Source organism: Ursus arctos, unplaced genomic scaffold (genome assembly GCF_023065955.2).
Source record: "Ursus arctos isolate Adak ecotype North America unplaced genomic scaffold, UrsArc2.0 scaffold_22, whole genome shotgun sequence".
In the NCBI taxonomy this organism is placed as follows: domain Eukaryota; kingdom Metazoa; phylum Chordata; class Mammalia; order Carnivora; family Ursidae; genus Ursus; species Ursus arctos.
Window position 1 is genome coordinate 18466440 of NW_026622897.1, and position 26408 is coordinate 18492847.

Here is a 26408-nt window from a genome sequence, read left to right on the forward strand (position 1 = left end):
GCTGGGGGATCGGCAATAAAAGAACTATTTGATGTTCCAACGAACTGGACCAGTCTCTCACTTTTCCTCATGTAGAACTCTCTGGACGGTTTCTCGCTTACTGCAGCAACACAGGTAAATCAGTGAGTAAAGTCACTGTTCTGTTAGAACAAATTTGTTCTGTTACCTCCAGAATTTTATCAGCTCCCATAATTCGTATGAGATAGGAAAGATGATCCTTTGAGGCTGTATTTCACCCAGCACAAATTTGCTTAGAACTTAGATCAGAAATGTCTGCCCATTAGGAGTGTCTTCTGCAAACCACTGGCACAGATTTTACCTCAGTATGCCATCTGTTCCACTCTTGGCTCTGCTAACCATGACCAGCTTCATGGAAAACTACTTTGTACTCCAATGTCTTTGTATGTATGACGTTCAGAACTATCTGGAACCTGAAGCCTTGGGAAGTGAATAACATGGAAAGTTCTAGAAACCAGGGAACATGGCTGCCGGTGTTACTTTTATTTATTCCGTATGTGTATATGTCCAGGACAATGGCTGACTGGTATTAAAGCCCAGCTGGTTAACTGGAGCATCATTACTGACCAAAATGAGAATTGCCTTGTTGAGCTGTTAGGGCTGTGGCCTTACTATCCCACCCATTTTCTCTGTACACACTGGCACGTAATGGATTGAGAAACAGCTGAAGAAACCAGGCACAGAAGACAATCTCCCTTCTCATGCTTTAATCCCATACCCTATGCTCCATTTATGGAGGACGCTCACCTGGTCCTTACCACTCCCACACGCAGAGCAGGTGAGGTTCGTAATTATTCAGCCTCATCTCCAAGGAACCTTTATGAGGCAACAGAGATCCTACTATTAGGCCATGAGCTACTACTATTTAGGTCTTAATTACATAAAAAGTGAGATCACATAAGAAAAAGCAAACAACGCAAATACATGAAAGCCATTTACTCCTGGTAAATTCTTCAGGGTTCCAGGTGCTGGGGTTCATAATTTTCCCTGATATCAGAGAACCAAGGCGGGGATGACAGGGGCTGGGTGTCAGTATAGTCTTGATGGCCTTAGCCAGCAGCAACAGCTTAAAAAATTTTTTTTCCCATAATTTGGTCTCAGGTCTTGTGTTCTTCATATAAATGAAGTAACGCAGTCAATCATGGTTCTGTAATTATTATAGTACCTATGTAAGCTGACACTGTTCCAAAATCCCTTCACAAACCCACGCAAAGCGGGCAGGACGGGCGGGCTTGTACGCATGTGGGAATGTAAATGATTTCACTGTGACTTCATTATGCTTTACTGACCCCCCCAACACCCAACTGTGGCATCTCACGTGTTGCAGAAGTGCTGGGGGCAAAACCAAGAGGCTGGCAGAACACTAGGAAGGGTGGGCATGAGAATTCTCACAGCAAAACACCCCACAAGGAAAGAGGCTTCTGACTAGGTCCTCCTTTCTAGCAGGGTCTGGCACCTGGTATTTTGGCAACGGGTTAGGGAGCAGCCTGACAAGGTCCATGTGAAACAGCCTCGAGGTTTTCTCCCACCAGACACCTCTCCCCTCTCTCCCCAGGATCAAAGGAAAGTGCATGGTGAGGAAGTGAACTGGCGAGAGATTGGTACAGTTATCCCGTGAGTGGGTGGCAGAGCCGTGAGGATGCAAATCTCCTGCCTTGAGTTCAGGGCTGTGTGCTTTAAGACTGGAGCCCAGTAAGGACAGAATCCTAGAGGCCGGTCCCCTACCAAACCTAAAGGGCTGTCCTGGGCAACTTTATACGTGAGGCTGTGAAGCAGTCTTTAGGATATGCAACAGCCTATTTTGGGGAAAATATAATAACCACACCTTTTAAGTCTTCTAAATCTCCTACTTCACACCCACGAGGCAGAGGAAGGAATACCCAGTCAAGGAGAAGCCTCCACCCACGTTGTACTTTGGGCAAAAAAAATCTCCTCAAGGTGTAGGAGATGGTTGAGAGGTTCTGCCTGGGGGATCTGGTTCAGCTGTGGGAAGAGGGGACGTAGATCCGGGCAAGTCAGGGAGACTCCCCAAGAAAGGTCTTCCCGAGCTGACAAGAGGGCGTCTCGTCGCCCATCCCTGGGTGAGGGCTGGATGCAGACCTCCTCACACGGGCACCTAGCTAGGAGGTCTTTTCTGAGTGGGTCCTCTGATGCCTGATTAAGTGATAGCCCCTGCTGAAGCTTTTTCCACAGGTAGGGCATGTGAACGGTTTCTCGCCAGTGTGGGTTCTTTGATGCCGGACGAGGTGGTCCCTCCGGCTGAAGCTTTTCCCACATTCGTTGCACCGGCAGGGCCTCACGGAGGCGTGTCCTCGCAGGTGCTTGGCAAACGCGGCGCTGTGGTTGAAGCACCGCCCACACTCGCTACAGAGATACAGCTCCTCGGCCGCGTGTGTCTTCCGGTGCGCCAGATACCGCCTGTGGTCACTGAAGTCCTCTCCACACTCTCCACACAGGTAGGGTTTGCCTCCGAGGTGGATTCTTTGGTGTGTTGTCAGCACAGATTTCTGGCTGAAGCTTTTGCCACAAATAGTACAGAAGAAGGGTTTTTCTCCTGTGTGTGTCCTCTGATGCCGGACAAGGTCTGAGGTCCAGCGGAAGTGTTTGCCACAATCGTCACATCTATAGGGTTTCTCAACAGGTGGAGTTCTCTCAGCCTGGACCAGAGGGGAGGTCTCATCCAAATTCTTCTGGTTTAGGGGAAATTTGTAAGCAGCACCCATTTTGTGAACCTTCTGGTGCCTGGCAAGATGCGAGCTCCGCGTGTAACTTTTCCCACACTCCATACATTTATAGGGTTTCTCTCCTGTGTGAGTTCTCAGGTGTCGAACAAGGTGGGAGTTACAAGTGAAACTTTTCCCACACACAGGACAGTCATGGTGTCTCCCTAACAGGGGGTGGATAGGCATGGATTCCTGCAGATTCGATAAACCATTAACTTGAGAAATATTTGTACCACATCTTTCGCTAAGTCTATTTGGATCATCCTCAAAGACTATTTCCCAGTCTGGAGTCTGGTGGATTTCTGGATCTCCCAAAATAGACCTGCGCAGGTCCTCCAAACATAGGTCCTCCTGCTCAAGATACTCTTCTTCATCTTCACTCCTATCTCCTGTAGAGAGGGTGAGAGCAGAACAGGGGCAATTATGGAGGGGATGATGCCTTCCTCACAACAGTGGGATTTTTAAACGGTCTCGGGAAGGCCAGATCACACAGAGAGAAGCCCATATTTCATAACTGCAGAGGCTGGGAAAGAAGGAAATAACCAGTCAACTGATTTCTGTCATGTGCCAGGCACTTTCTTATACGTTATCTCATGCTGTCAACAAGCCTTGGTGTGGACAAAGACTATTATCCTCATTTCACAAATGTGGACACTGAGGACCAAGAGTTTAAGTGACCTGCTTAGTTTAGGACTACAGCTGCATTCCAACGTTTCCGTTTTTTTTTTTTTTTTTTTCCTTTCACCATCTTGCATTACAAATCCCTCACACGAAGGATGGGAGGGGGGAGAGGAGGATGAGGACAGAAGAATTTGGCATTCAGAGGGAGACAGGGGTAATGGCCAACAGGTTAGAAGAACCAATGAGAGGGGCACCCCAGAGGGAGAGGGGGAGCGCCAGCTCTGCGGGGGAAGACGCCTTTTGTCGTTCCTCACCTGTGTAGGTAAAACTCAGGATTTCTGGCTCTTGAGGCTCTTGAGGCTCTGGGATATCTGGGACCAAAGGCTCTTCCTCTCTAACGTGGGAGATCTCATCTAGTCTGGGGATTGGAAATGCTGCTCAAGAGAGGGAAAGCGGGACATTACGATTGGTTCAGCAATTCCCCGTGTTAAGAGCAGATCTTTGCTGTTGGGTAGACTGTAGAACAAATGGACAGCCCGGTCAGTGGATCCAATCTGGTCTTTTTAGCTTGAGCACCTCTCACCAAATCCTGCCTATTTCACACCCTTCATCCGCAAAGCAATAATCTAGGACCACTAATGCTCCCTCTTTTCCCATATTCAAGAAAGCAGATTATCTTCAACTTCTATTGCTTGTTTCAAAACTCACACGCTACCTCAAATATACTAAAGCTATATATTATGATTTTATTTTCTTATTAGAAGTTTCCAACCATTTTCTAAGCGTTTTCTCTTCCCTTTAACTTGCAAGGATATCATCTTGCTTAGCCAATCCTTCAGTCTCACTGGTGGGGTAGGCCTAAGAGTAGCGTGGTGCATACAGTCTAAGGTCTAAGACCCCCACAATTTCCAACAGGAGAAAGACCTCTGTGCTCAGAACACCCTAGAAACACTTGAAATTCCTTACACAAAGAGACCACAATTCCACAGTCTTCTTCCAAGACATATTCTCCATAGAACTCTTTCTGTGCTGGATCCAGGTCGCTCCACTGGTCCTGGGAGAAGCATACAGCCACGTCCTTGAAAGTTACCAACCCCTGCAACGACACAGGCTTCAGTTAAAATGGAATGCTTCCTGCAGCCGCCTATTTCGTTCCTGGAAAGAAGGTTACGCCAGGAAACAAAAGGATCGCACACGGGACTCTGGGCTCCCTTTGGGAAATCTGTGGCACCCCAACTTCCTACTTCCTCCTCTGGGCCCCCCAGTCCCACCGTGTTCTCTCAGGGCCGGCCTCCGCTCTTCTTGAGCGTATTGGTTAACGTACAAGGAAAGTCTTAAAAGTCCTCATTAACTCCCTATCTGACGCCTTAACGCCACCTACATCTCTGCAAAAATTCACCTTTTCTGGAAGGTCTCCCTAACTGACCTTCTCCAGGCACCCTCGTCACCTACACGGTCGGCACAGCACACACAAGCCCTTTCGCTGCAGCTAGAATACAATCTGAAACCATGGATGCATTCTATTCCTTTTCTCTCCAGCCTCGTAGCTTAGTTTCGGGGCCCTGACCATGATAAGGGCTTCCTATGTGTCACGGCCTGAGTGCAGTCCCTGCAAGAGGACACCACACAATTTCAGAAATCATTTCTGCAGCAGTGAGTCATTCTTACAAATGACTATCAAGTTTACTCCTAAAAAACCAAACACAAGCCCTCATTCAGCAACTTCCAGGTTGTACTGGAGTGTTACAAAAGAATCCCATTTTGTTAGTCCCTCTCTCTGCGCAGTGGCAAATAGAGGCAACTGAGACTATGACAATTCATCCCATTCGATGCAACTCCTCCCCCCTGCAGACACACCTCGAACTGAGAACTTAAGCTGGCAAAAGGAGAGCGGAAATTTGTGTCCTGTTCGACCTGTTCAGTATACAGCTAATGACTGGTGGTTCTTCAAATTCTCTGAGGCACAGAGGGAAACTAGAGCATACCTGTGAAAGAGCGGTAAGAAGGGCCACCATCTCTGGGTTCCCAGCGTTCCTCTCTTCAGGAAGGTCTGCGTCCTGGGACACTGGAACCTCTACGAAGAAAAGGCGCCGGGGGTCAGCAATATGCAGTGTGCCCGTGTAGGTGGCAAACAGCTGAGCAGCTCTCATGCTCTTTGGTAGGAATCAGGACACTGGCTGAAAGGCAGCTCAAGTCATCCCACTGCCACCATCTGAAACACGACTGAAATGCCAAGAGGACAACCGAGGATTGGCTGGCTATTTAAGTGCGGCTGGCTTTCGGGGGGGGGGGGCTCTAGCTAGTACTGTCTCCTCTTCTCAACACCCTGGATTCTGTGATTTATTCCCGCTCTGCTCCACACCTAGCTTCCTTAGTGGAGGGGAGATATCCCCCTTCCCACGCTCTGCCCGCCACACACAATGCCCCCCTACTGCTGAGGCTTCCCACCGCTCTCCTGCAGGGGCTGGAACTCCAGTTCACGGCATAGGCTCTGCTCTTCTGGTGGCCCCAGATCTGGGCTCTGTGTGGTCTCCTCACGGGACGCCTCGGGAGTCGAGGTCTGCACAGGGTTCCGCAGCTCACTAGGGGACCCGGGCTCTGCTCCTGGACGCACCGTCTCCTCTGACAGGACTTCCTGGCCATGAACATGGACAGTCACCTGGGAATAATTGCAATTTCCAGTCAGCATGGAGTCAAGAGGAAAGTCTCGGTTGACATCAGGGCTTGTTTTAGGAGAAGCTGCCAATAGCAACACTCCCAGAGGGTCCCAGATGAGGAGGGGAATCTCCGATTCCACCGGGGCACGCAAGAGTTGTTGAAGGTTATCCTCACCAGGGACGTCTGGATACTGCACAGCTTCCTCACTCCCCTCAACCCTGCCCCTGTCTCCCAGAGCTCTGAGATACCCATCCTTCCCATCTGCACCTCTCCCACCGGTAGCTTTCCTTGTTGTTTGCTTCCCTGTCTTACTGTCCCCAGACGGGGATCTGTGACTGAGAGTCTAGAAGAACCTTTGAGGAAGCCACAAAATTGGCCTCCCCAGGAACTGGAGGTCCAACAGCCAAAGAAAGGAAAACCGAAGCCATGGGACCCTCGAGTGCTGAGGTCCCTAAGATGGTCCCTAGGCAGGTGTTTTGAAAAGAAAGTCACACTCACTCACACACACAAACTCACACACACACGCAAACACACACACCTCTGCCCCTTATGGATCTAGGTGCAACCCAAGAGCAGAGCCAATCAGTTTTAAAGGGTAAATGACAGGGGCCCTGTATGTCCTACCCCCAAATCCATCCTTCCAGCAAATAGTCCCCCTCCACATCACACAGATCAGGACTCCCCCTCCTCACCCACCGCCTTGGTCTCCTGGGTTGTTTCTGCAAACCCTCCACCAGCGTCACCGCTTCCTCGCCACTCTCTGGCCGTTGGCCCCGCACCCAGCTCTGCAGTTCTCCAGGCAGGACAGTGAGGAATTGTTCCAGCACAAGCAGCTCTAGGATCTGCTCCTTTGTCCGCCTTTCTGGCCTCAGCCACTGATGACAAAGTTCTCGCAGTCGAATGAGAGCTTCTCGAGGGCTCGCTGCTTCCTGGTAGCGAAAGCGCCGGAAGTTCTGGTGTGAGGTCTCAAGCACAGGGTCATCTCTCTGTAAGACAGATTCTGGCCTACAGGTGAAATCATCCTCCAATTTCACCATCAGAATTCCCTCTTCTTCCCAAAGATCCTGGTCCTCTGGTTCCAAGGCTGTAGCCATTGTTTGGCTCTCGGGAGGAGAGGGTCTCACACCATCTAGAGCTCACACCGGCATTACCCTCTAGTCTCAGCCTGGGCACCTCAAGGAGTTTCTCCCAAGGGACCTGGGGCAGAGAAGAAGAGACAAACAACAGTATAAGCATGAGATTATACACAGGGAAAACAGTTCTGAGTTCACTCATAACCACGCGCACATAACTTCCTCACACTATTAAATCCCTACAACCATCAGCTATAAATAGATTTGGTTGAAACAGGATGATCTGTGCCTCAAGTATGTTCTCTTACCCCCGTCCTCGGCCAGGTTCACACCCACAGAGAAACAGAAGAAAAAACTGCATCTCTACTTCATGAACCCTGTGAACCTGTGAGGAAAATGGTGAGGACAAAGGACGCTGCTCATCGCCTGCTGGAACACATGGTACTGACGACCATCTGTGTCACACACATGTTTACACACACACTGGGATGTGTGTTTTGAGGAGAGACGCAGCCGCCAGGCTGAAACACATGGGGAAGCCTTTATGAAGGCTCATCTCAAACTGAATCACACTTGATATGAATTCCTCTGTAAAATGGAGACTCTCAGGGATTTGAGGGGCAGACCGTGTGAGGAAAGCCCCTTATACAGCGGTGGGCGCACAGGCACCCCCGAGAGCAATCTTCCGCTTATTAAGACATCTTAATGGGAAGACCTCCAGACCCTCAAACCCAAGTGTTCAAAACTGAACTCATTATGCTGACTCCCAAATCCACCCCTCTTCTGGAGATTTTGTCTTGGCTGAGATCATCACTAGCTAAGTAAACACTCAACTTTGTAATCTTTAGACTCAATTCTGAATCTTCCCCGTTGCTTACAGCCCATTAAACCAATTCTATCTCATAAGCCTCTCAATCTGTTTCCTCCTTTTCTTTGCCACAGACAGCTTTAGTTTGGGCCCTCAGCTGTCGCCTGGACTACTGACATAACTTCCTAATTGGGATCTCTGCAGTACTCGACCGTGAGTAAAGGGCAGCATAATTATGGTGGAGCTTTTACAAAATGAGCATAGTTCAACACTCTTCTGGATACTCGGATTTAGTCAACGTAGGCAACTGTATCTTCAGAAATGCTACATGTGGTCTTGATGTGTCTGGTGGTGGAGAAACACCTAGAGTGCGTAAGGTTTTAAGGAATGAGGGTCTGATGTCAGACTGCCAGGGGTTAAATTTGGGCTAAAGTTCCTATGCTCCCTATGCCTGTTTCCCCATCTATGGCACGGAGGGAAGGACGGTATCCATCTAACAGCACGACTATGAGAATTAAACATATCACTATCTCTAAAGTGCTTAGAAAAGCAATGGCAACCCAATGTTAATTATCTTTCTAAATTATAGTCCCAACTGCACCACTCAACATTTAAAAATACTTCTTCTAGTAAGATCAGCTATAACATCCTTGGCACGGCCCATGAAGCTCTTCGGTTAGCCCTCAATCGATTCTTCAAGCCTCATAGCCTCCTCTTTGCTGTGTTATCACCAAGCCATCATGGGTGGCCTGCTGATCTCCCAACCAAAACGGGGTGTCTTTTCAGGCCACCATGCCCGTGGGAAGGCTGTTCCTTCTAAATGCAACGCTCCCACCCCCACTTCCAATGCTGCATGCTGTGTCCTGTTTCTTAACATGTCCCCTCTTCTTCATTCCCATGACTTCCTCCGTAGCTCCTTCTCAGTTCTTGTCTGCATTACTCCAACTGCCTCCAATCATAAGCCACCTGCCTCCAAGCTTGTTACCTTCAAGTTACCAAGGGCACTATCACAACAGTGACCGGCATTCTTGGCAAATGTGATCATGTCCCTTCTACTATTTAAGACCCTCAACCATTCCTCCCTGTCTTTTAAGAGAAAAACAAACTCCTAAGTATTATAGATTAGGCAGACTTTCATCTTGTTATTCCTTTCGCCCTCTTCTTCAATCCTTTCCAACACACACACACACACACACACACACACACACACACACACACACACACAGAGTGTATGCATGTGAAGCACACACAAGCCCCATGCTTTTTGGCTTTAGAACATGTTGTTCCTTCTGAGTCTTTACCCTTCATTAGGTGAAATTTCTAAGACAGCTCAGACTTCATGTTTTTTGAGATGTTTTCTTTGATCCCATTCCCCCCACCCTTAAACTGGTTAGAAATCACTTGCTTCTGCAGCAAGCTGGGCACACTGCTATCACCATGTCTGTGGCATCGATACTGGGATGCCACGGATACAGCCACGGCTCATGCTTCCCGTGAAACTCCTTGAAGTTTCCGACACTATAATAAAGTGCACAGTAAGTGAAAAACCTCCACTTTGAAGTTTTCTTCCTACTTTTTATCAGGAAGAAAACACCTTTCCCTCCACCATTTCTACTCTTTTTAATTCACTGATCTTGTTCATTCTTCCTTCTAAATGTCTTTCAAATTCATTCATCTCATCTCCGCTGCCACTCCCCTGGTTGAGTCATTATGAACCATTGAAAGGTATTACTAGGACCTTCTAGAAACATGACCATCTCCTACACCACACTGGCATGTATCAGACACTTGTAGGTTGAATGAACGACTTCGTTCAAGCCTCACCCCTAGTCTTCCTGGTCCTGCCCCCTGCAGACCGCTCTCCACATGCAACTGGAGGGATTCTTCATTTTGCAGTCTTTTGGGGCTTCATTACCTCAGTCCCAGATCCACCTTCAAGGTTAACGATGCGCTCTGAAGAGCTGGGTCTAATGTGATGCTGCCCATCAAATGACCTTAATTTCCATGGCCTGATTATTTATTTTTCTTGTCTGTACCTCGAATGGCTTTTCATTCACTCATGCTCTTATTTCTCTTCCAGTAGCCTCAAACACCCACTACACACTTTCATAGTCTGCTTTAGAGAGTTCCCTCATTTCTAGATCTTGATGTGGTCATTATCCTACCTATTGGATCTGCTGTCTCTACCCCATGGTGGTCTGTTTTCTACGCAGTTTGTAGTTTCTAAAATTTTACGCCTATCTTCAGTGAGACTGTTTTCTTTGGGAGCTCTGAGAGAACACGGAATTGATAAAGTCTTTGGCTTATTGGAGGGATCTCAATCATCTTAAAAGTCTGAGAACCTATGCCTAGGGAAGCAGACTAGAAGCTCTCCGTGTTTCCATGTAGCGCTGGCCACTAGAGACTGTCTACTATGGAGTCTATATATAAAGTCTGCATTGACAGAAGCACTCCTGTTCTCGGAGGGCTTTGCTCTCTAAAGACAAAGGAACGTACGAGAGGGCCACATAAAACCTGCCGTTTCTAAACCCTCTTCAGAAATCATGAATTGAGGTTCCCATTGCTTGTTTTGGATTTACTTTGGCAGCTTAGAAAGAGAGGAAGGCAAAAAGATCAGCAATGGTGGGATGAGGGCAGAAGAGGAGTCCCTGGTAGGGCAAGGGGTGGGAAGGAACGGGAGGCAGGCGGTGCCGTGCAAAGAACACTGGGTTAGGTATCCAAAGATGCGCACCCCAGCCCCACATCCTCAAGTGACTGGAGCAGCTCTAAGGGTTCCATGAGACAACCTACACAAGAGCTCTTGTAAAGGGGAAGCCCTCCGCAGATAGCTACTGTCCTAACTCACAGGATTAGCCGAGCTCTGTGAGCTTATGAACTAAAACGTGCTGTGCAAATGTCAAGTGTTAGAAACAGAAAACGGACATCGTTTCCTTCTACGGTTCTTGGGATATGCTATACTCTAAGTCTGCCCTGCAATTTGTTGCCCTTGCTATTCTAATACCTTCCCTCCATGTCTGTCCTTAGAAGGGTTCCACAATGACAGATAAAAACTGATGAGGACTAGAGAGACTAAAGCCAGGCCAGGAAGGGCAAAAAGACTTGGTTCCAGAAGGCTCTGAAACAATGTCTGCAGAAAAGCTTCACAAGCCTAGGCCTGGGCGCGCTCCATGACCTAGTCTCTTGAGTGTGTTTCTAGGGTGTATGGAGCAGGACTGGGGAGATGTGGAAAAGGCAAGAGCTTTCTCCGGTCTTTGGTCCAGCTACCTCTGTCCCTTATCTGAATGTGTCACATGCCAGTGAAGGCCATAACTGCATTCTATTGACAAGAACAGAAAACTGCGGGCAATAAAAGGACATCTGGTTCCTTACCTTAAAATCTTACTACTTGGGGAGAGCTTTCTGGACACTAAATGACAAGGTCTGTGGTCATATAGTATCTACCCAACACAAAGATAGTGATCTATTTACTGGCAAATAATCTTCAGTAGTGATCAGAGAGGTTCAAATGATTATATTTAGCAGATACCTATTTCCCTTCCTGCCTCCAATTTTATTTTTTACCCTAATGCTGGAAATCTGGATATATCCATTCTCTGGGGCTAACCAGACCTTCCAACTGCTCCTTTCATTGTTCTAGAATAGAAATCAACTAATAAAAATTGTTAACTGCCCTGTTTTAATGTTGTACTCTACTTTTTTTTGAGAGAAAGGGAGGGAGAGGGAGAAAGAAAGGATGGGAAGGAGTAGAGGGGGAGGGAAAGAGAGACCCTCAAGCAGGCTCCACACTCAGCACGGAGCCCAACGTGGGGCTTGATCTCACGACCCTGTGACCATGACCTGAGACGAAATCAAGAGTTGGACACTTAACTGACTGAGACACCCAGGTGCCCTGCTGTATTCTTCTTTAAAACTAAAGATTATTCGGTATGATCCTTGTACTGGAGATTATCATTTACGGTTAATTGTTCTGTATACAAGTGCTTACCCATGCTCTCCACATAATGGTTCGGGGCTTTGGAGCCTTGGGTTTGGATCCCTCTCCTCATTTACTGGCCACGTGACACTCCCTAAGTCTTGGTCTCATTTTCAAAACGTGGCTGTACTGCCTACCTCCCGTGGCTGTTTAAGGAGTAAATGAAGTAATGTACAGAATCACTGCAGGATAGAGCCCGGTACAGAGTAGATGCTCAATTTATTTTATTCTCTTTCCTTCAAATTGCTTTAAATCCTTTTGGGAAGAAGGGCAAGATTTAAATGCTAAACAAGCAAACAGTCCTTTATTTCATCGTCAATCCAAAAAAAATTTTAAATGCACAGGAAAAATCTTGGTCTGTTTACTGTTATATCAAAAGTAAAGTGTTAAACTGCAAGAAGAGTTCTTGCTTTGAAAGACTTATCAGCTAAGATTCAGAGCCTTGGAACGCAGATTGGGATGGAACCTTCGAGCCATATTCTCTGGCCCAAGACCGTATCAGTGGAGTTTCTACTTACCAATGTGCACTCCTGACTCCTCCCTCTGACCGGGAGGAGGCAATCTGGGGCAAGTCCAGTTAGTACACCTACTAAGTCCCTTGAAAACTTAACCCACAAGGCCAGGGAAACGAAAGGGAAGGCATGTGCTGACTTTTGGCCTTCTGACACATCATGATTAGTATGCTTCAGGCCGCGTTTAAAAACTATTTCTTTAAAATATTTTTGCCATTTACACCTTTCATTAGATTCAGCATCAAATATCTGAGTTGCGAGGGGAGAAGTGGCTCAAAGCTTATCACGGTGGTTTCAAAGAAACAGGGGAAGTCGGAGTGAAGGGGAAGACAAGAGGAAATAAACCGGGGCTAAGTAAGTAGTGGCGGTGGGTGGTCCAGGGAAGTCAGGGGAAGCTAAGACACGAATATATCTTGCCCTGAAATTCTGGAGACTCTGTGGTTAGGATCAAGGTATTAAGTGGATATAAAAATGTCATTGGGAGTAAATGTAAACACAAATAATGTGAAATAAACTATAAAAACCGTAACAGTTCACTTTATTTTTAATGAAACTGGTTTTCCTAGGTGTGCACCGCAGGCCCGTTGGTAGTCCTGCCTTTGGAGGCAGGTGATCTGTGTTCTACCTTCTCTAGCTGCGTCATCTGGGGACGGGGATGACCTCCCGCCTAAAGGCAGAGAGCTGGGTCATCTTTTGAGGAGCCGTCTTGCTTTCTGATGGCGACAGAGGGGCTGTGAGAGGACCAGGGATATAGGGCTTATTTATTGAATACCTGGGCCATGATATATTAGCCTGAGATGGTGAAAGGGATTTATTCGAGAGTTTAGATGGGCTAGAGGCCAAAAATAGATTTTAAGAGTCCAGAATTGAGGATCTGGCCATCCTGATGATACTGCTTAACGTTCAACATGAAGCTAGGCTTTTCAACCTTAAGGGTGACCCAGAGGTGGTCAATGGCTTCAGGAAAGCAGGTCAATCGACAGGCCTCAGTTTAAAACAGAACATCACAAATTAATGGGAAGTGGGAAAAGGGCACTCACCAAACTTGACACCCGCCCTGAAGAGAGTGACAGCTTTCATGTGGCAGCCAGAGTTAAACTAGCTGTACCCAATTCATTCCTACATAAACATGGCCAATGCCAATCACACGGACAGACAGAGGAACAACTATTTAGTGAAAAACAGCAGGTAAATATATTTTATAACACAGCCTGACCTGAGCAGTCAAACGTGGGTAATTCAGAACAGTCGATTCGAGAGTCATGTATTATGGTTTTAGTTTTATAACTGATATTGTCAAAATACTCTTTGCTTTGTATCTAGATGACTTCTGGCGCTGCCCGAGGCTCCCACGTTTATGATGAGATGATAAAAGATGGGACCCATGCCTGCCGGACCAGAGGAATCAGAGGAGCAGCAGGGTTCCACTGCAGATTAAATCATGGTGCAAAGTGTAGAAGGTGTCCCAGGATGGCAAGGACCTCTTCATTCATTTTTATATTCCAAGTGCCTAACACTTTGTCAAATGCTTGGTAGAAAAGGTGTTCAGTAAAACGTGTTGAATGTTATTGAGCTATTTCTCTTACTCCAACTTGGATATGGATGCGCTAACATTCAGAATCAGTGGGTGCCAGGGCTTGGGTAATAAATCACTCACGGGGACAGTTATAGGAATTTGGCATTGGCATTTATCCCAATTGCCTGGGGGAATCAGGTGGCATGCCATACACTGCTTTACAATGTGGCACAGAACTAGTGGAGAAAAACTTCTTCAAAGGGAAAAGAGAGCAGGGGATATGGTTATTCCTTCTACAAATATCTGCTGAGCATCAACTGTGCGTTCCACACAATCCAAGGGGCGAGGTGGAGTGAGAGGAAAAAAACACGGGCTCTGACCTTAAAGAATTTAATAAGTAGTTAAGAAACAGCAGGGACTCTGGCATACTAACAATTCGTAGCAAAAACCTAAATACGGATATAAGCTATCTGGTCAAAATGGAAGCTCCTATCCAGACAATTAAGAAAATCAAGGGGAGGGGCGCCTGGGTGGCACAGCAGTTAAGCGTCTGCCTTCGGCTCAGGGCGTGATCCCGGCGTTGTGGGATCGAGCCCCACATCGGGCTCCTCCGCTGGGAGCCTGCTTCTTCCTCTCCCACTCCCCCTGCTTGTGTTCCCTCTCTCGCTGGCTGTCTCTATCTCTGTCGAATGAATAAATAAAATCTTTAAAAAAAAAAAAAAAAAAAGAAAATCAAGGGGAAAACTCATCAATATTTCATCTTCCATTTGGCATAAGATCACTAGCATCTGGAGGTTCTGGTTTTTTTAATTTCATTTTCTTAATTTTAAAAACGAAAGAACTCAGACCTAAGTGGTTAAATCATCCACACAAGATCATATTACTAGTTTCTGACACAGAAGTACACACACAAGTCTTTTGATCCCCCAAACCACTGCACTGTTTATGTGAAGGAGATTGGCCAAAGGCAGTGGTTCTTCGTGTGAGAAACCCAAACCAGCCACACGAGCACCTAAAAACTTGTCAGAAATGTGCAGATTTTCAAGCCTGGGCCCAGACCTATTATCAGACACTCTGGGGGTGGCCCCAGCAATCTGTTCGACAAGCCCTCCCTTCAGGGGCTGGAGATGCACGATAAGTTTGAGAGCCGATACCTAAGGCAAAGAACATAAACTTGAGGTTCAAGCAGAAAGCATCCAACTTTTCCAGTGCTGGCCAAATGTAAAGGAAGGTTTGCAAAAGTCAAAAGAGTCTGGGACTGTTTTATGCCTGTGCCAAATTAACTGGAAAAAAATGTAAACCTGTAACTTACCTCATCTGTATAGTTTGTAATGCCCAAGAGTCCCTCACATCGAAGTAAACCTTGCTGTGCCCTTGAAATGACTGTCTACTGCAATATAGTATTTAAAAGAGTGCAAAAGGGGTACAGCTGGAGGAGAAAGGGGGAAAGATTATGAATCCCAGGTATTTGGTCCTAATAGGAAAAATCCCCTTCCTCCCTCCAACCCTGCCCACCCTCTTATACTAGAATCTATCAGCAGAAAGGTACCCAAGACAAAATGGCCACAAACCCTAACTGCTTGGTTGTCCCATACTTCCCATCAACATGCCTCCCAATGGCTTCCTCACAACCTTTCTGAAGTGGCTTTCTAGATCAAGGCCCACGGGGGTGACCTAGAAGAGAAGCTGGGAGGAGGGAAGGGGGACTCCACTAGCTTTCTGTGGCTCCTGAGTCAGGCTGCCCTGGGTGTCACCTGCAGTGTGTGGACAGAGAAAAAGCAACAGTTCTCACCCTAACCTCCTAGTGAGAGCCTGGATATGACAGTGCTCTCCAGGACCAAGGCTGTCAAAGAACAGCTAGGCCTAGGAGCCTACGTTTGGGGTGGTCAGCACAGGGACCAAGGCAGACAGGGAAATCAAAGCGCCTGGGAGACAAGAATCTCCAATACCCAGAAAAATAAAAACTGGGCTGACACCTGAGAGAACGCAGAATATCCATGGCATGCAACCTAACAAACTTTTGGTCAAACCAGACAAGCAGCAGAGGCCTATATACTCCTGCTGTGGGTAACCTTGGTGTTCAGAAGTGCCAAAACTGGCTTGAGAGGTTGGGGGGAGCGAAGTTGCAAGTGGAGACAGAAGCTACTAGCTTGAGGGGAAGCGTGGGGTCGGTCACAGTGGCAGCTGAAAAGCCACAGGCCAGACGGTGTCCAAGGGTGATAAGATCACGGGTGAGTGTATGTGTGTGTGTTTGGGGGGGTTGGTGGTGGAAAGAGATGGGGCTTGTCTGGGCCGGGAGTCTGCGGGGGATGGGGTGGAGGGGGGTGGCTCTTGAACAAGCTGAAAGACGGGGTAAGAAAAAGCTAGGGGAAATAAAGGGGCCTAGACCACTCCTCCCTCGGTGCCGGGGGGGGGGGGGCAGTTGGCGCGGAAGCAATGGGAGGTACGAACTAACTGCGTTTCTGCAGGCCTCAGGAGGGGGCGGAGGGCGGTGGCTGCACCGAAAGAAGCCCGGAGCGCCATCCGCGTCCCCAGAGGCTCGAGCTCTGGCCACCAGGCGCCCCGGGGACCACAACGCCCCGGCCCCCTTACTATACTGCCGCCGCCCCTTCTTCCAGGACAGTGCGATTTCCCCAGGCTCTGGGGGGGCGGGGTCTCAGACCTCTCCCCCTCTTCCCCGCCCTGCCCTGCCCTGCCCGGCTCCACGCGATCCGGCCCGGCCCGGCCCGGCCCAGCCCCTCAGCACTCACGGCTCCGACAGCTCCGGCGGCTCCTCCCCTGCCCCGGCTTCTCCCCCACCCACTCCCGGCCGTAGCAGCGCCGCCGGATCCGAGCCGCGCGGGGCCTGGCGGGTCGGAACACGTGGGGCCTTTGCGCCCGGAACCGGAAGCTGGGCTTCGCCCCGCCTCCTCGCGGCTCTGGAGCCCTTCTAGGCGTCGGGAGGTTTGGTCTCTCTCCGCGCTTTGCGCGGGTGGAGGCTCGGAGCGCCCTTGTGGACCCAGCGCTGAAAGCTTGGGGCCAGACCGCTTCCGCCCGCAGGCCCCTCCTGCACCCCCGGGCCTTCAGTTTAATCACAGACCCATTTCACCGTTTTTGATCTCTGCTTTGATTTTGGAGTCTGTACCTCTACTTGTTTTTCTTGATTGTCCGCGAAGCAGGGTAGCAAAGAGAGCAGTTTGGGGTTTGGCTCTTGCATTCACGAGCAGTTGTGGGGCCTCGGGCAAACCCCTCTACCCCTCCAAAGTTCAGCGTTCATCTTCTAAAATGGGTGTAATAATACCGTTGCTCTGAGAGCTAAGGGCTATATTGCATGCGAACTCTTTGGAACGTAGTAGAAGCTTAGCAAGAGAATAGTTACGGTATCCTGTTCTCTTCTGTTTTCCTTGGAGCATGTCTTTGTGTTTCATTAAGACTGACCTTGATCTCATTCGTTCATTTGTGTCTGGGTCAGTGATCTCTGCTATTTTCCTTTTTACTCTCCCTGTCCTTTGAAGAAGTCACCACTCTCCACGTGCCATGGGAGGGCCTTCTCTCCCCCCCAACTATGACTTACACATTTCATTTTCACCGGACACGTTGCTGGGATCAGTCTATTGTGTTTGAAGCCAAGGTATTCATTACTTTTGGTGGAGGGACAGGAATGTACGGTTTGTGAAGGCCTACTGTGTGCCAGATGTTCTCGTTATAGATTCGGTTAATATTTTAAAATATTAAGTTCATAAGTGACACATAAATGTTATTCTAAACATCTCAAATATTGCAGATAAAGTTAATGACCTTTTACTTATGCTGGCTTCCTCATCTCACTCACCAAACGTTTATTCTTATGTATTTACCTTCCAGACCCTTTTCTATACTTCTACATACAATATATATATATATATATATTCATAGAAATCATATTATTTTGTGTGCATGTGCATATATGTGTGGGTTCATGTTAGATTCCTCAGTTTGCTATTTTCTCCTAGTGTTGGACCTTGGAGACCTGTTCATAGTACATATAGAGCTCCCTTATTCTACTTTTTGCATAACATTCCATAGTGTGACTAGCCATTTGCCTATGGATAATATGTGTTATTTATAATTGTTACTATCACAAACAATGCTATACTAAACATCTTCATGCATACATGCAAATGTTACTCTGGGACAGAGAAAAAATGTTACTGGGTTATAGGTTGTATACATTCAATCGATACTACCAAATTATCTCCCCAGAGATTGCACCAATTTATGACCTAACAGCCATATATGAGAATATTTTCCCACCGTATTCATGCCACTACTTTATGTTGCTAACCTTGTAAAGTGAGGGGTGCTTGGGTGGGTCAGTTGGTTAAGCGTCCAGCTCTTGGTTTTGGCCTAGGTCATGATCTCAGGGTCCTGGGATTGAGCCCTGAGCACTGAGCAGGGAGACTGCTGAAGATTCTCTCTCTCCCTCTCGCTGTGCCCACTGCTCCCCGCCTCCCCCTGCCCCACTCACTCTCTCTCTCTCTCACTGTCTCTCAAAAAAACTTGTAAAATGGGTAAAAAGTGATGTCTCATTATTTTACATTTCCTTTCCAGGATTAAGAATGAAAATGCTTATACGCAAGTAATGAAGATGGAACTTTACATCAAAAACTAGGGGTGTACTGTATGGTGACTAACATAATATGATAAAAAAATATTAATAAAAAAACAATGAAAATGAACATTCTTTGTATGTTTATTGGTAGCTTGTCATTTTACTATGAGTTTGCCCATTTCTCAATTGGATTTTTTTCTTATTCATTGTTAAATGCTACATATTCCTGATCGTAATCATTTAATATCTATGTAGCAAATACTTTCTTTGACTTTATAGCTTACATTCTAACTTTGTTTATGGTCTTAAAGGTTCAAATTGGATAAATTTGATACACTTTTTCTCTCAGTGGCTTTGAATTTCATGTCTTATTTCAGAATATTTTTTCCACACCAAAATCAGGGTTTCCTCCTATATTTTCTATTACTACTTTGTTGCTCTCCTTTTTATGGTTAGATTTTGAATTTACTTTTGTGATTGGTATAAATTGTGGATTCTAATCTAATACTGCCTATGGTAATTCATTTATACTTTTAAAACACAGAGGTGGGATATTGGCATAACAGAACTACAGAGATTATAATCCATATGCGATGTGATTGGTTTTCTGTCAGTCCAGTTTATTTATTGAGTAACTGGTATCGTGGGACACTGTGGTAGTATATGGAATACAGTTGAGCACAACCTGTCCTCAGGGAGCTAACTTTCTCATGGTGTTTGTGTTTTGGAGGAAAGAAACATGTTTGAATAAATTACTTATGATTGTGGTAGGTTCTACAAAGGAGAAGTGCAGCATGTTTTGAGAGCTTCTGACTAGAGGTCCTAATCCTGGTGATGGTGCTGGTAGAGAGGTGGTTAGGGGAAATGTTCTTGAGGAGTAAGCTTTGAGCAGAATTCTGAAGGATGAGTGGGCAGGATGAGATTGGGGGTGGGAGTGGGAAGTGGGGTAAGAAAGAATATTTTAAGTAATGGGAAATAGCGTGTATGCAAGGGTCCTGTGGTGGAAAGGAACTTAGGGTAGTGGAGAAACTGAGAGGATAGGTGTCTAGGGCTAGAGAGCAATAGAGAAATATATGAGATGGACCTGGTATTGTGAACAGGGATCAGATCTGACAGACCAAAGGTCTTATAGACTAAATTAAGCATTATCTGCTGGGAAGGAAGCCATTGAAGGATTTTAATTAAGTTACATGATTAGATATTCATTTTTATAAGATCCTTCTGGCCACGGAGGAGAATGAAGAGGCTCAAGAGTGAATGTGGAAAGGTGATTTATAAAGTTATTATTGTAGGTCAAATGCTTAGACTAAAGCCGTAGTATGGAGATGGGGGCATTAGGTTGTTATTTATTTTTTAACAGTATTTGATGAAGAGCAAAGAACTAATTATTAGGAAAATTCTGCAGTTGGAAGAGAGAGACTACTTTCCAAAAATCAAAGAAATGGCAGGAGATATTAGTGGAGCGGTCTCATCTGAAAGAGTGTGTCATTCTACTCTTTTAATTGTTCAGTCTGAGACTAGCTGAATACCAGCGACAGAAAGTGATGGTTCTGGGGGCGCCTGGGTGGCACAGCGGTTAGGCGTCTGCCTTTGGCTCAGGGCGTGATCCCGGCGTTATGGGATCGAGCCCCACATCAGGCTCCTCCGCTGTGAGCCTGCTTCTTCCTCTCCCACTCCCCCTGCTTGTGTTCCCTCTCTCGCTGGCTGTCTCTATCTCTGTCAAATAAATAAATAAAATCTTAAAAAAAAAAAGAAAGTGATGGTTCTGGAAGAGTTATGTGTAAATGGCATTTTTATAATTGGACTCATTTAAACTTGCAAGGAGAATACATAATTCAAAGTGGTGGTGAGCCACTTGGTCAGGCACCAGATGCTTAGGTAAATATGTAACCATGTCCAATTCTTTGTGTATTCAGCTTTTCTTGTATTGGAGTTTAAAAATTTTAGCTCCAAGTTGGTTGGTCATTTACGAATATCATGGAATTATAAGAGCCTGATAAAAACTGAGATGACTTTGGATACACCTTAAGGAAGATGGCAGGAAAGCTTTAGTCTAAGGCTCATTGAGAAAAGTGGTCTGTAGCTGGGTAAGCTTGGGAAAGGCATAGTCTCTATCTTCCTCTTGGGAGTTTCTAATGCATGTGAAGATTATTAGAACTGAAAAAGTAAAGCTGAATTTATTACTTGACAGGTAAGGGAAAGCTGTATCACTCAAAAGTGACTTTGGTCTTTCTGAGTTACAAGGGAAGGGCTAGATCCTGGATAAGGAAAGGAAGTTTTGCCCAAACAAGGCAGGAACAGGAGGCCACCATCGATTGGTTGAGGAGAGGATTGTAAAGTCTCCTTTTGAAATGGTCATTGCTCTGGTTTACATCAGTAATAGTGGGCACAGTTCTTCATAAAACCAAGATGATATAACAGGCAGTTTTATATACATAAGCTTGGGAGTTAGAAATTTTTTTCAACATAGCGTTAAAGGTTCTGAGAAGTTGAGTCATGAAGGAACTTGTTTAACTTTGTCTAACTCTGTATGTCCCCCAGTTTGAATACTTGAAACCTGCTTTTAATAACTAATGTATTCTTGGAACACATCATGGAAACAACCGCTTTACTTAAGTGTGTACATTTTTCAGGAACAAATTAACTCGAGCTCATTGTCAAGGATTTGGCTCAGCTGTATGCAAGAGCTCAACCTTGTCATTAGAGTTACCAGTAGTAGAAAAATAATTAATATCCAGGGATCTGAGTAAGAGGTTGTTTATGATATTGTTTGCATGAGTTCTTGTGTAATTTCTTATTCTCTTGGAGAAAGCTGGGGCATGTACATTTGGGGAAGATATTTGGGTTCTAGAGCCCTAGGAAACACGGGGCAATGTAAAGTCAAGCTTTGCCATGTTGTCTCTCTCTGTGGCCAGGGCTCCTTTTCCTCAAAATAGCACTCTGGCTTCTGCAGGCACCGGAGATAGACAACACGTTTCTTGGTGAATTTGGAGGGACCATGTTGGTGAAGATCTAAGGCAGGGCTGCCTAGAAGTCTTGTAACCCATTTCATTCTTGATGTTAAGGTGTTGGTGCTTCTTTGTTTGATAGGCTTCTTCAGCTCTGGTATTTCCAACTCCTAGAACTCAATTTCTGGCAGACTACCAAAAAATGTTTTTTTCAACAGAATCAGTACCAGCACATTGCTTAGGACATGATACCCATACATCAATAAAATATGAAAAATGCGTGAATGATGAATAAATGGTGTCTATTTTGATTTTCATAAATTGGAGTCAAGTGGTACCCTCGCATTTGTTCTCTCCATTATAAGATCTGTCAACGTGTTTTATGTTACCTTCTGTCTGCCATCAAACAGGTAACTCTTAAGGCAAGAGGCTAGACCCAGGGAAACTAATATCTGTGAAACTTGAAAGCAGATTTAAAAAATGTCTTTAAGTAATAATATAACCAGGTGTCTCAATTCCCTTAGATAGGGTTACCTGGAGCCATGCCCAAGCCAATGAAAGTCTGAAGTTCTTCCTAAAATTTCTGCATATTCTGTGGGCATTGCTCTGAATTTTTCTATGGGCTGTCTCTAATTCAAACATCAGTCCAGACAAGAAACTCAGTTCTTCCTTGAATTATACACACAACATACACATGTGATGCTTGCAACATACACATGCTGTTCATACATATGTTTGGTAGTGTGGGAGACTTTACTGAAGGTTCAAGGGGAAGACAGTTGAACAGCATAGAAATGTGGCCTCAAATTGAGGATAGGCATCTCCATTTTTAAAATGCTCTGTAGGCTCCCCAACTTTGGAGAATTTCCACTGGCTCCTTTCCATAGACTTTTCTGCTCTTCTTTTTGGCTCATTTCTCCTGTCTTTACTTTCTTTGCCATTTTCCTCTCTGAGGAGCACTTAGATATTACCCAGATTTTCTCATTCAGGGCAATTTAAACCGTTCTTTTGATGATAGGTTTCTTGATAATATTCATCCTTAGGGTCTCTCTCTGCACCTTCAAATGACCAATTTCACCTGCCTGGCCCCAAGACAGCTCCTCTCGAAGATAAAATCAGATCGGACAGTTGAGATAATAACATTTTCACCTCATTACACTGTGTTTTGCTCTTGCAATTTTCAATTTAATATTAAAAGGAATGCGCAATAATCCTTTTTTTTTTTAAATCACAGTTTAATGGGCTTTTAATGATAGACTTTCTGTGCCTTGGGAAGAGGGGCATATATAATACTTATTATTATAAACTCTGACTCACCTGCATCATCATTCTGTAGAAAACTTTTTCTGGCAAATGTCTTGCCTGAGAACATGGCTAAATGAATGGGTTTGTCTTTGCCTTGAGGGACCTTACAGGATAACCTTACATTCAAGCCCTGTCCTTAATGTAACCTCGGGGCTGAGTTTTCCAGCAAGAAAGCCTTCATAGTTATATTGGCTCTCAGACTTCTTTTGGTTTCCTAGGCACCTGGCCTACCTCGGGTGAAGCGTAGGAACTGGCCTAATCCAATTGGAAATTTTCACATGATGTCCTCAAGTTTTGGTATTACCTGGGAATAAATACATTTAGGTGTATGTAGACATTTGTGTTCTATTAAAATGGAAGTCCCCTTATTAACATATTATCAAACAAAAACTTGGTTTATTTAAAACATTTTTGAAAGACCCATTAGAATTGATTAGGAGCCTACAAGGGATTTCTACAGTGAAGAAACTAAGTACTGAGAAAATGCGTGGGATGGTTTATGCCTTTGACAAGGAAATGAGGCAAGGAGAGTTATTATAAACAAAGAAGGAGACAAGATCCTTACATTTTTTTTAAAGTTACTGACAGTTGTCCTTGACTTTTGTGGTTTCTACTTGATGCATCTGAAGGTATTCTGGGATTTCCTTGTTGGAGAATGAGTTTATTTCTTTTGAAGGACTCCTGGTTCATTTATACATAACGAATTCTTACAGGAGACTTTAACCATCGTAGTTTGCTTTTACATCTTTATCTTCTCCACGGTCCTCTTTCACGTGTAATTTTCATATCTGCCTTGCGTTCATTTCGACGTGTTGCATGTTTTACTGTGGATGATGAGTCTTTGGACAAGCCATTGCCTTCCTTAGGGCTGCTTTTACCTCCTTGTTTCTAATTGTATAAATAAAGGGATTCAGAAGGGGTGTGAGGATAGTATTTAGCACTGACACCACCTTATTAATCTTAAAGGAAGAGTGTGTTGTGGGTCTCAGGTACATGAACAAAACAGCACCATAGAGCAGGGAGACTACTGTCAGGTGAGAGGCACAAGTAGAGAAGGTCTTCTGTCGGCCAGTGGCTGAAGGGATCTGTAGGATGGTGGACAGAATATAGATATAAGAAATCATCGTGAAGAGGAGTGACCCTGGGATCACCAGAACTGTCGCCAAAAGACCCAGGAGCTCCAGAATGCTTGTGTCTGAGCAGGCTGCTTTCAGAATGGGACCAACATCACAGTAGAAATGATTGATGACATTGTTGCCACAGAAGGACAACTGGATGAGCAGCAGCATCTGACAAAAGACAATGGTAAAGCCTACCAGCCAGGGACTGAGGGCAAGTTGCAGGCAGAGGTTGGTGGTCATAATGGTGGGGTAGCGAAGGGGCTTGCAGATGGCCAGGTAACGGTCAAAAGACATGACGGTGAGGATAAAGAACTCAGTGGTGCCCAGGAAAAAGTGAAAGAAGGCTTGTAGTAGGCAGCAGGGGATGCAGATAGCTGTTCTTGCCACCACAAACGTTTCCAACAGTTTGGGGATGACTGTGGTGGTGTACCAGATCTCTAGGAAGGACAAGTTACAGAGGAAGAAGTACATTGGTATTTGTAGCCTAGGCTCCACCCAGACAATGGCAATTATGAGCCCATTGCCTGCAAGGGTTAATATGTAGATGAAAAAGATGACTATAAAGAGAGGGATCTGTAGTCCTTGGATATCAGGAAAGCCTAGGAGGATGAACTCTGTGATTGTCGTGCCATTTCTCATGTCCCTTGATACTCTAGAAAGACAAGCAAGAAAGTAGCTTCATCAAATTTCATGCTCAAACACACGGTGGACACAAAAAAGGAGGATTCTGATTCTATTTAAGGTCCTTCAGGACACTCCCCCTCCTTTGCATACACACATATGTCCTCAGCACGCCTTTCTTACTCAGGATTGGGCTTGTCCTTTTGCCAGCGAAACCATCTTTTAATGGACTTTGAAAGTGCCAAGTACACTTGATGAGTGGAAAAATACTTTTCCACCCATATACAGCTATGAGAATAATCCCTGCAACATGGTTTAACTGTCAATAATCCATATGATTTTTAGAAGTGTATATAATGGTATATCTGCAAAAACTGCGCTGTGGGTTCATAAGAAATAATCCACACCCCCCTATTATATTCCAAAAGAAATTCTTGATTTATATTACAAGTATGTTTAAGAAAGCTGATTTTACAATCCCCCCATCTCTCTGTGTGTATTTATACAAGTAAAAATCATTGCTGTTATATATTAGCGGTGAAATACAACTTTGATAATAGAGCAGATGTTTTTCTCAAGAATCCGCTTCCAAATTCTAATTCAGACTCTTAACAAAGGAGACTAAAAAACATTCAAGTGAAATGAATAAAATTGCTAAGCAAGTAGGAAAATGTACTAAGCTTTAATTCAAAATGCCAAGACCAGCTGAATTAGGGCCTAATATGCAGAAGTACCTAATCACCGTATACTGGATAAAGATCCATAGACATGAAACTAAAAAAGTAAAAAGGCTAGCAAATGCTTGAGATAACAAACTGGGTCCTGGAAAGCACATCCCTACCAAAGCCTTCCTTTATGACTAAGTGTCTTTCCATACCAAGCAAAGCATTCTTATTTGCATATGCAAATTCATAGGTTGAGAACTTTCTTTCTGTTCTCTTAAAATTCACTGGAAAACAGTAACACTACTTCCTCTCTTATTGAAGATATTCTTCCACATGGTTCTTCTTTGCAGTGGGTAAGGTAAATTGCTATGAAATGAATTGCCCCATTTTCAAAGTGTGGGAAACTTCGCATGAAAGAGGCGGCTCATGGTTCATTGATATGTGGCTTCGTTCTATCCTCATACGAGAGAACAAGAAATCTTTGAGAGCCTAGAGGAGAAAAATATTTCCATTTCCTCCCACCTCTTTTCTAGACCAGGAAAAGATTATTTTTTTGCCTATTAAGTCAAAAGCTTCCGTTATTTCCCATGAGACTATAAGAGACAGAGAAGTATTTGAATTTCTGCTGATGGTCAGTACTGCCAGCCACGAATCCCTCAGAATGGGGTAGAAACAGATTTATCTTCATTCCCTACTCAGAAGGGAGTGGCAGTCTGTCCTGCTTAATACAAAATTTCTAAGGGCTAACCATTCCACAATTGGGGGAATTAAACCTGTATATTCCATAAGCATTTGCTGAGAGCTCCTATGTTCCAAGTCCTCCTAGAGGACTAAGGAGCTTATCATTTAAATAGGGAGAGAGACCGTGTATGATAATTACAACATAACCCAGTGAGTAGACAGTATAGAGTTGTACACAGATTGTTTTGGGGACACCCAGAGAGACCCATTACTCAGCCTGGGGAGGGGTTAGAGAAGATTTTCCAGAGAAGGAGATGCTTAAGCTGAGTCTAGAGGCATTCAATACGAAAAGAGAGTGGGGTGGGGAGGGAAAATGCATTCCAGACAAGGCCTGAAGTTTGTGAACTAGAACTAAAGCAGAGAATTCAGCTGGAACTGGAGCTGGAGCTGGAGCTGGGAGTTGGGCTGGTCCAGACACTTCTGATAAACTAACAGGTGGGGCAGGCCTCCTGTAAGTCACGATGGGTTCATGAGACTTTTGGAGGAGAGAATTTTGAGTCAGGGAGTTTGCGAATTTGTGCATATGTGTATGTGT

At 45.3% G+C, this 26408-nt stretch overlaps 2 protein-coding genes across 4 annotated transcripts; both read right to left on the minus strand.

Moving 5' to 3' along the window:
* Positions 1-939: 939 nt before the first annotated feature.
* Positions 940-16781, minus strand: ZNF202 (zinc finger protein 202). 3 transcript variants are annotated; one of them, XM_026505522.4, is made up of 8 exons: positions 16653-16747; positions 15215-15331; positions 6713-7217; positions 5811-6021; positions 5348-5436; positions 4329-4458; positions 3677-3796; positions 940-3130 (listed from the first exon to the last, which is right to left on the minus strand). In XM_026505522.4, exons 3-8 carry the CDS (start codon positions 7112-7114, stop codon positions 2139-2141), a joined length of 1944 nt encoding a protein of 647 aa, XP_026361307.1. In that variant the 5' UTR covers positions 7115-7217; positions 15215-15331; positions 16653-16747; the 3' UTR covers positions 940-2138. The 3 variants fall into 3 exon arrangements, with proteins under 3 accessions (XP_026361307.1, XP_026361306.1, XP_048073322.1); XM_026505521.4 differs by lacking the exon at positions 15215-15331 and having other exon boundaries at positions 16653-16781; XM_048217365.2 differs by lacking the exon at positions 16653-16747 and having other exon boundaries at positions 15215-16574.
* A 6765-nt stretch (positions 16782-23546) lies between these two features.
* Positions 23547-24515, minus strand: LOC113259781 (olfactory receptor 6X1). Its single transcript, XM_026505278.3, has one exon. It carries the CDS (start codon positions 24483-24485, stop codon positions 23547-23549), a length of 939 nt encoding a protein of 312 aa, XP_026361063.2. The 5' UTR covers positions 24486-24515.
* Positions 24516-26408: the final 1893 nt, after the last annotated feature.

Coding starts and splice junctions, on each gene's coding strand:
- ZNF202 (XM_026505521.4), bottom strand. CDS start 7,114: ATGGCTACAGCCTTGGAACCAGAGGACCAGGATCTTTGGGAAGAAGAG. Junction 3,797..4,328: donor TGGAATTGTGGTCTCTTTGT/GTAAGGAATTTC, acceptor TCTCTTGAGCAG/CATTTCCAATCCCCAGACTA. Junction 3,131..3,676: donor CCTGAGTTTTACCTACACAG/GTGAGGAACGAC, acceptor CCCTCTCTACAG/GAGATAGGAGTGAAGATGAA.
- LOC113259781 (XM_026505278.3), bottom strand. CDS start 24,485: ATGAGAAATGGCACGACAATCACAGAGTTCATCCTCCTAGGCTTTCCT.